The sequence below is a fragment of the Notolabrus celidotus genome, chromosome 10 (assembly GCF_009762535.1).
Source record: "Notolabrus celidotus isolate fNotCel1 chromosome 10, fNotCel1.pri, whole genome shotgun sequence".
NCBI lineage: Eukaryota > Metazoa > Chordata > Actinopteri > Labriformes > Labridae > Notolabrus > Notolabrus celidotus.
Genome location: NC_048281.1, coordinates 3,139,752 through 3,149,505, shown reverse-complemented (window position 1 = coordinate 3,149,505; position 9,754 = coordinate 3,139,752). Strand labels below are relative to the sequence as shown.

Here is a 9,754-nt window from a genome sequence, read left to right as displayed (position 1 = left end):
TCAGCTAAGATTAAAGAGAGGAGGAATAGGTCAGGTTTTCTCCTCTCCTTTCTCTGCTAAATCCAGAGGGGTTGCTGTTTTAGTCCATAAATCTGTCTCTTTTACTCACAATAAAACCATTTTGGACCCACAAGGTAGATTTGTTGTTGTTATAGGTCAGATTCACAATGTAAATGTAGTGCTAGCAAATGTGTATGCTCCACACTGGGATTGTGATGACTTCTTCAGACACTTTTTTTCTAAACTGCCTGACTTGTCAACAGGGTTCCCACTCTTTTCCAGAGATCATTTTCCAGGACATTTTCATTGATGATCAAGCTGGTATGACAGTCTAAATTTAGTTCCTAATTTAGTTCCTAAATAGTCTAATATGTTCCTCTCAGTGGAAGTCTACATTGAAAGACGTGCAGTCTATGGCTATCGATGAAATCATCTCTTACATACTTAAAAATGATGGCAAATTGATTATAGAATAATGCAACCACAGATGTACAGCACTTCACTTTATTAGTGCAACCAAGTAACAATGATGGGCAACTCTCATCTCACCTTTCTCTTTTCTCAAAAAATATAAAATGAGCTAAGAAAAAAACAAGAGCCAGCAAAGGAATCAGGAAGCTGCCTTACTGAAATAATTCAATAATAATAATGATCAGAGGATCAGTGCTTTAATGACCTAAATAGATCTGAATGACAAAAATGGCCACAAATGTTTCTCAACCCAACTCAGACTCAAAATATACCTGCTTAATCCTGATATTCATCCTGCTAAGTGGTCGATATAAAACATAGCTAATGTCACGTTTTTTTATTTGAGTTACCGTAAACTCTGAACAAATCACACCGGTGTAAAGACACACTCTGTATTTGAAGATGTCTCAGAGATTTAAAAAAAATGTAAACTGTCTTCCTGCATGGCGATGTCTGTTATGATCAGTGATGTCTACAACGTTAAGTTTCTGTGCAGCTGTGTCGCTCTTCTTGTTCTGTTTGTTTTCACTATCGGGATTTGGACTCCTACTAGCTACAGCAGGGGTTCTGAAACTTTTTGGAGCCAGGGACCCCTTACAGATGAGAAAAATGTCCAAGGCCCACTCATAATTGTAACACAGATTAAACACATTAGTGATGTCATGATCAAAAGCTGCGGCTCTGAGAGCCGATGATTTATAGTGAATCAGAAGAGCCGGCTCGCATCGAGAGAGAGCCAGCTCCCAGTTTTTTCCTTTGTCTGCTTAGTTCTCACAGTACTCAGCCCCAGCTCTGCTCACAGCAAAACTTTGTTTTGATTGGTCAGCATGGCGACCATGCAGCCAATCATATGTGAGGATATAGGATACAGGTGATGGAGGGGAGGCTGTGTATCCTGGCTTCATCTGTTCCTTCAGAGAGTCTTCTTGAAGACCGGGCAAATACTCACTGAGAGGAGAAATCGGATCAGCCCATCCAAGCTGAGGCATCTGATTTTTCTCAATGCCAACCTGAGGACATTAATAATGTTTGCTCCAGTTTGGTTCAGGTTCTGTTTGCTTCAATTTGGTCCTGGTTCTGGTTCTGTTTGCTCGAGTTCTGGTTCTGTTTGCTTGAGTTGGTTCTGGTTCTGTTTGCTTGAGTTTGGTTCTGGTTCCAGTTCTGTTTGCTTGAGTTCGGTTCTGGTTCTGTACGGTTCTGGTACGGTTCTGGTTTGGTTCTGTTCTGGTTCGGTTATGGTACAGTTCTAGTACGGTTCTGATATTGTTCTGGTTCTGTTCTGGTACGGTTCTGATGAGATTCTGGTTCGGTTCTGGTTCGGTTCTGGTATGGTTCTGGTTCGGTTCGTTTCAGTTCTGGTTCGGTTCTGGTACGGTTCTGGTTTGGTTCTGGTTCGGTTCTGGTACAGTTCTGGTACCGTTCTGATATTGTTCTGGTTCGGTTCTGGTACGGTTCTGGTACGGTTCTGATAAGGTTCTGGTATTGTTCTGGTTCGGTTCGGTTCTGGTTCGGTTGTGGGTTGTGAGGCACAGACCCCCAAGCTCTCTGCCCGACTCCACTGGTCACACTATAACTTAAATATAAGACTCTTTGAATCAAAAGAGAACCCTACAAGGTTAATGTACCATAAAACATAAACACTATACCCCCGTTTTCTGTGAATGCATGATTATGAAGTGAAGGAGAAAAGATGTGAAAAAAGTTGTGCAGTGTCGCTGTCTTTTCCAGCACAGCGTGCGCTCAGCTTTCAATGAACGGGGATGTGTTTTGTTAATCGGGTCAGGTCGCACACAGCCATGTTGGAATAATTTTCCAGGACTATATGTGATTTTCCAGGACATTTCACTTTTTCTCCCATTTTCCAGTACTGGAAAACTGGTCAACTGTTTTCCAGGTTTTCCAGGACCCTGTGTCAAGTTCTCACTTGATCTTAGGTGGAGATTTTAATTGCTGTCTGGATACTGTGTTAGACCGCTCCTCCTCCACTCCCTGTGCTCCTTCAAAATCAGTGAAAGTTCTAAAATAATTTATGGAAGAATTTAATATTTCTGACCCCTGGCGATTTGTAAATCCCTCAAAGAGAGAATACTCTTTTTTTTCTCATGTCCACCATACGTTTGCAATACAATAGATTTCTTTTTGGTTGACAATAGACTACTTGGTTTGGCTTGTAAATATGAACCTATTCTCCTCACGCTTCAGTTTCCATGAGTTTACACTTCCCAGATCGTGTCAGTGGGCCGCCACCATGGCGTCTTAATACCACTTTTCTGTCTAATGAGGACTTTGTCAGCTTTATCTCACAGCAAATAGATTTTTTTTGAGTGTTAATAAAACCCCAGGTATTTCACCTTCTTTGCTGTGGGAGACGCTCAAAGCTTTTCTTAGAGGAGAAATAATCTCATATACGGCACAACAAAACCAATTACGGAGGAGGAAACTGGACGACTTGAAAAAACGACTCACTCAGCTGGACTCTATTTATTCATTAGTAATGCGGGTCTGAGAGCAGCCGTGTATATTCAGCTAACATGTAAACATTAGATCAACGTGCTTGAGAGCCGAGGCCTAATCCACTTCCCGAGGGGGCGTGGTCAGAGAGCTCATTCTCATTTAAAGGCACAGACACAGAAAACAGCCTGTTCTGAGCAGAGCTGAAAAAGAGGGCTTTTCAGGCAGACCAAAATCTGATTTCAACAGAGGTGGGTAGAGTAAACCGAAACAGTACTCAAGTAAAAGTACTGTTACTTTCTAATGATGTTACTCAAGTAGAAGTAAGAGTACTCATAGAAATAAGTACTTCAGTAAGAGTAAATAAGTACCTAAAAAAAAACTACTCAAGTAGTGAGTAACTTGTGAGTAGTATCATATATACAATTGTACTGTTTTGGAAATGCTAATAACAATGTGAAGTGCACACTGCCTTTAATAAAGTGACATAAATAGGAAAATGCCAAAATGAATTCTGTTAGGCATGGTTTACTTTCAAACATTAAAGAAAGAGAAGCTGCAATGTGCTCAAACTAATGTACCCACTTTCATTTTTTAAAACAAGCTGAAACTTCAAACTGTGTCTGAGATGTGATCAGAACTCCAGAACATCAATACTCCAACATTACAATAAAAATATATCTAAGCCTTCCAAACTTTCTTTTTTAACCTTTAACTTATTTTCAGTACATATTACTTAAAAACATAACTTGAAAATACTAAAACAACTTGGAAGTGTTTAAAAAGGCCATGAACTCAGTCCTGAAGAATCTCTCTGAGGTGACTGTTGAGCTTCAGAAGCAGCTGTTTTTATCAGCATGCTACCTTACTGCTCTTATAAGTTACTTTAGATTACTTTACAACATTTCTAACATGCTTTTAAGATTTAATATTAACCAGTATGATCCTTAGCTTACCTACCTGATAACTCACTATAACATGTTTTTAAGATTTAATGTTAACTAGTATGATCCTTAGCTTACCTAACTGATAACTAACTATAACATGCTTTTAAGATTTAATGTTAACCAGTATGATCCTAAGCTTACCTAACTGATTACTCACCATGACATGTTTTTAAGATTTAATATTAACCAGTATGATCTTTAGCTTACCTAACTGATAACTCACCATGACATGTTTTTAAGATTTAATATTAACCAGTATGATCTTTAGCTTACCTAACTGATAACTCACCATGACATGTTTTTAAGATTTAATATTAACCAGTATGATCTTTAGCTTACCTAACTGATAACTCACCATGACATGTTTTTAAGATTTAATATTAACCAGTATGATCTTTAGCTTACCTAACTGATAACTCACTATAACATGCTTTTTAAGATTTAATATTAACCAGTATGATCTTTAGCTTACCTCACTGATTACTAACTATAACATGTTTTTAAGATTTAATATTAACTAGTATGATCCTTAGCTTACCTAACTGCTAACTCACCATGACATGTTTTTAAGATTTAATATTAACCAGTATGATCTTTAGCTTACCTAACTGATAACTCACCATGACATGTTTTTAAGATTTAATATTAACCAGTATGATCTTTAGCTTACCTAACTGATAACTCACTATAACATGCTTTTTAAGATTTAATATTAACCAGTATGATCCTAAGCTTACCTAACTGATTACTGACTATAACATGTTTTTAAGATTTAATTTTAACCAGTATGATCCTAAGCTTACCTAACTGATTACTCACTATAACATGTTTTTAAGATTTAATATTAACTAGTATGATCCTTAGCTTACCTAACTGATAACTCACCATGACATGCTTTTAAGATTTAATATTAACCAGTATGATCCTTAGCTTACCTAACTGATAACTCACCATGACATGCTTTTAAGATTTAATATTAACTAGTATGATCTTCAGCTTACCTAAATGATTACTGACTATAACATGTTTTTAAGATTTAATATTAACTAGTATGATCCTTAGCTTACCTAACTGATTACTGACTATAACATGTTTTTAAGATTTAATATTAACCAGTATGATCCTAAGCTTACCTCACTGATAACTCACCATGACATGTTTTTAAGATTTAATATTAACTAGTATGATCCTTAGCTTACCTAACTGATAACTCACCATGACATGTTTTTAAGATTTAATATTAACCAGTATGATCTTTAGCTTACCTAACTGATAACTCACCATGACATGTTTTTAAGATTTAATATTAACCAGTATGATCTTTAGCTTACCTAACTGATAACTAACTATAACATGTTTTTAAGATTTAATATTAACTAGTATGATCATTAGCTTACCTAACTGATAACTCACCATGACATGTTTTTAAGATTTAATATTAACCAGTATGATCCTTAGCTTACCTAACTGATCACTCACCATGACATGTTTTTAAGATTTAATTGTTCTATAAAGCTCAAGATTTCCACCGTATAGACAAAGTAAGCAGTGCATAATGTGACTGTTTCTCCTCGTCATTTAGAAGTTATGAGAGAGTCCGGATGTTGGGTACAGGGTAAACATGTTCCTCCAAAGGGGACGCAGGTATTAAGCAGCCTCTCTCCCCAGCTGTAGGTGGAGGCGGGGGTGGAGCTACTTCTCTGTTCATTCAGTGTTGAGGCTATTTATAGCTCTGGATCAGAAGGATCAGCGTGAGAGATGGCTGAGTATAAAACATATAAAATGAAGAAAAAAAGGAACGGTAAAAGTAGCGACTGGACAGCCCAATGTAACAAAGTAAAAGTAGATATTTTTTAACACAAATGTACTTGAGTAGGAGTAAAAAGTCTGCAAAACAAAAACTCTCAGAAGTACAATTTTTTGAAAAAACTACTCAAGTACATGTAACGGAGTAAATGTAACTCGTTACTACCCACCTCTGGATTTCAAAGTGTTTTTTTGAGCATAAACTTTAAAGACATGATTTGGGGACCTCTTAGACCAATATATTTTGATGAAAAAAGCGTAATATGTCACCTTTAACTAGGCCTAAAGGTGTTGGTGTGTGTGTGTGAGTGCGTGTGTGCATGCATCTTACCGTCAGTGATAAGAGCGCGGCTAGTTAGCACTCTCCCCAACCAGAACTTGGCCACAGCCAGCAGAGAACATATGAACCCGCTCACTATAGACACACTGTACAGGAAGTCATCCTAAGGAAAATGGAGAAGAGAGGACAAAAGCTTATCATTTGCTTGACAGGCTGTGGTAGACCATGTGCATTTCCTAATGGATAATCCTAATGTATGAAAAAGTAACAAGATAAAGTGTACAAACAAACTTAAAGCAAGCTGCACATGGTATCTCCCGGGTAGACACTAAAAGCATTAGCAGGCAGACAGAATGACCCACTAAGCTTTGTCAGCTCAACCATTAAAAATACATATACATGCTTGACTGGCGCATCAACCCAAGGTCGTACAGATGAGACCTCTAAGTGAAGTAAATGTCTAGTGTTCAGTCTCAAACAGACTCAGCAAAACCCAGAACCTGACCCCTTAGTGGCTCTTTTTCAAATTTAATTGGCCCAACTGGAGAAGGGGAGAGGGAAAGTTAGGACAGTAAAGAAGAGACACTTTTTTTTTTCTCAAACACTTATGCAGGATTGTTTATAGCCCAAGTACAACACTGCAAAAGGCCAGCATTCAGCAAGAAAAGCAAGAAAAAATATACAAAAATTGGGGGTATATAACTTAAACTAAGCGAAATGATCTGCCAACAGAACAAAAAAAAATGGCTTGTCAAGACTTTCCAAAACAAGTATAAATATTCAACCTCAACGAACCCAGAAATACCTTCAAATGAGCTTATTTTTACTAACAAGTGCATGTTTCTTGATAGGAACCAAAAAATATGAGACTTCTTCTCTCAATATGTTGAAAGAGTTCTTAAAAAAAGTAAATGCTAGTGCCTTATCTTGACATAATGACATGCACTAGGCATTACATTTCTTGAAACCAGCAAAGTTATACTAAAAACTAATTTACTTTTCTTGATGGAAAGATAAAAGGTAAGAATATATTTCTCATTATGTAGGATCATTTTCTTAAAATTCTTAAATGCTCCAAAAGCTGTGGAAGTCATAAATCATATTAATGCCTTGTAATTTGGAAGAACTTATCTGAATGTATATGAATTATTTCAGTTTGAAACAGTTTGAAATGTTAAATGTTTAAATATTAAGCGTCAGTTTACAGTACTGTTCCAACTTTATTAATATTTAGTAGTACATATTTTCTATTGTTTCATTGAAAATAAAACAGTGGATTACATTTGGCTGTCATTTATTTTAATTGTGTGAAGAGATACAACTGTGTCAAAGTCATAATTTCTTATTTCATGCTTGAAATACGAAATTATTACTTTGAAAAAAAGCAGTTTTATACTTGTGAGTGTTGATGAAACAGCTTTGTAACAGTTGATATTCTAGTTTCAAGCATGTATTACTCAATATAGGTCATAAAATCTCAGTAACAAGCTGTAATATCTTACTGAGATGATTTAGGACCAAAACACTCAAAACAACACTCTAACATAAAAACTGCTTAGTGAGAAAAACTATCTTATCAGGCAAAAAATAAGAACATTTCACCCTTATCTGAGATATTCAATGTTACTTAGATTTCACTTTTTGCAGTGAAGGTATAACAGTGCTGGTTTCTGAGGGCATCTACTTCCACAGTCAATAGGCCCTTCTCACAGCAGACGAAGGAAGGAAAAACACAACCACTGAATATAAAACTGTAAAAAGGTTGAAACTCATTCAGTTGTTTCAGTTTCCAGGTTCTTGTACTCTGCAGGAGCACTTGAGAAGGGAAACATCATTAACACAAGCATCACTTGTGCTTTTTCATGATGTCCCTCCACATTAGAAATCCAATCAATGCTCTATGGCATGGAGCGAAATAGGATTTCTGACACCCTTTCCATAACTGAAAGCCATAGGGCCTTATCATACACCTGGTGTAAAGCATCTCAGCGTGCAGCATAAGTCAAGACAGTCCAGCTGCAGACCTCCACTCAGAATCAGAATCAGAATCAGAATCAGCTTTATTTGCCAAGTATGCTTGAACACACAAGGAATTTGACTTTAGTAAACTGTGCTCTCTTTGTACAAGGCATAAGAATAGGAATAAGAATAAGAACTACAATAAAAAATAAAATAAAAATATAATAACAATAACATCAGCTATAAATACAAGAAACAACAAATAGGCATGACTAATATGTACAGGCTAAAATAATATGATAAAGTGCAGTGGTGAGTAGCAGAGGTAGTTTTACATTATAAAATAGAAGTTAAATAATACAAAAAATAGAAATATGGAATTCTGCTTTGAGAATTGTTGCATTGTGTATCTACATGTATATTTACAGAGAGTATTTATCTGACAGGTATGACACAGTTATGGTTTAGTGTTCATCAGAGTGACAGCCTGGGGGAAGAAACTGTTCTTATGGCGGGTTGTTTTGGCGCACAGTGATCTGTAGCGCCTGCCGGAGGGGAGGAGTTTGAAGAATTTGTGTCCAGGGTGTGAGGGGTCAGCGGTGATGCTACCTGCCCGTGTCATGGCCCGGGACCGGTACAAGTCCTGGATGGGGGGCAGGTCGACACCGATGATTTTTTCTGCAGTCCTTATAGTCCGCTGCAGTCTGTGTTTGTCTAGTTTGGTTGCAGAGCCAAACCAGACAGTGATGGAGGTACACAGAACAGACTGGATGATGGAGGTGTAGAACATGATCAGCAGCTCCTGGGGCAGGTTGAACTTCCTGAGCTGACGCAGGAAGTACATCCTCTGCTCACTCTCAGTCGACTCTCTTGCAGGCTCCACTCTGAGATCCCCTCCACCGTCAGAAGGAAGTGGTGTCAGTGGGACTGCCACCAGATCCGTGTCCGGTCCGTCTCCGATCCTCTGCGGTCCGGCCCGCCGGATCAGAGACGCAGCTGCAACGCAACAGAGCGGATCCAGTGGAAGTTCACCAAAGACTTACAGATTGACTAGAATAGAAACCTATCAGATCCAGTGTCGTAACAGATCGGAGACAGACCGGACACGGATCTGGTGGAATTTGGCCATGATAGTGGAGGTCTGCAGCTGAACCCCTCTCGGTTTTTCTGTGTTTTGATTACCTTGGTTAACCTGATTCCTCATTGAAAAAACAAAGTATAAAATGCACGTCATCCCCAGGGGTGCAGCTTGCTCGCCTGGAAGTGAAGCTTCCACAAAATCTGCCCCCTAGTGGCTGACTGCAGTATAGGTCAAAAACTCTGTCTCCCCCATTCATTTGAATGGGGCTGCTGTCAAACTTTAAAAAATAAATACACGTGGTACGAATGTTTCTCACATCCGTATGCTGTGGTGATATGTAGTTATTATTTGACTGTTTTGTGTTCAAGGCCTCTTTTTTCTGAAAAATTTCTTTTATGTTAGTTATTAGAGGTTAAAAAACAGGGTTTTACATCTGGGTTTACTTTGTCAGCTGCAGTGGAGAGAAACTCCATAGGACCTTGTGACACTACGCTGTTGGGCCGAGCTCCTTACCGTGGCAACACAGAAATTACCCTGGCAACAACTAAATTCCCTACTGTGCAGACTCTGGCTGCAGAAACATTTACAAGATGGCAGCGCTCTGGAACAGGATATTTTGACTTCAAAATCGTTCAATGGGAAGAGGCGGAGCGATGCTGTCCATTTTATTTACAGTCTATGGTCATCACTAACAGCATAAATTAGTGGGCACCTCCGTTTGGTGTAATGATCTCAACCATTTTCATTTCAGAGAGAAAG

At 38.1% G+C, this 9,754-nt stretch overlaps 1 protein-coding gene across 1 annotated transcript in view; it reads right to left on the bottom strand.

Annotated features, from left to right (window-relative positions):
* LOC117820167 (transmembrane protein 163-like) overlaps positions 1 to 9,754 on the bottom strand; it is a 153,804-nt gene that overhangs the window by 20,833 nt on the left and 123,217 nt on the right. Inside the window, exon 8 of the mRNA XM_034693848.1 lies at positions 6,007 to 6,118. Coding sequence (XP_034549739.1) covers positions 6,007 to 6,118 — 112 coding nt within the window. The remainder of the gene's footprint in view (positions 1 to 6,006; positions 6,119 to 9,754) is intronic.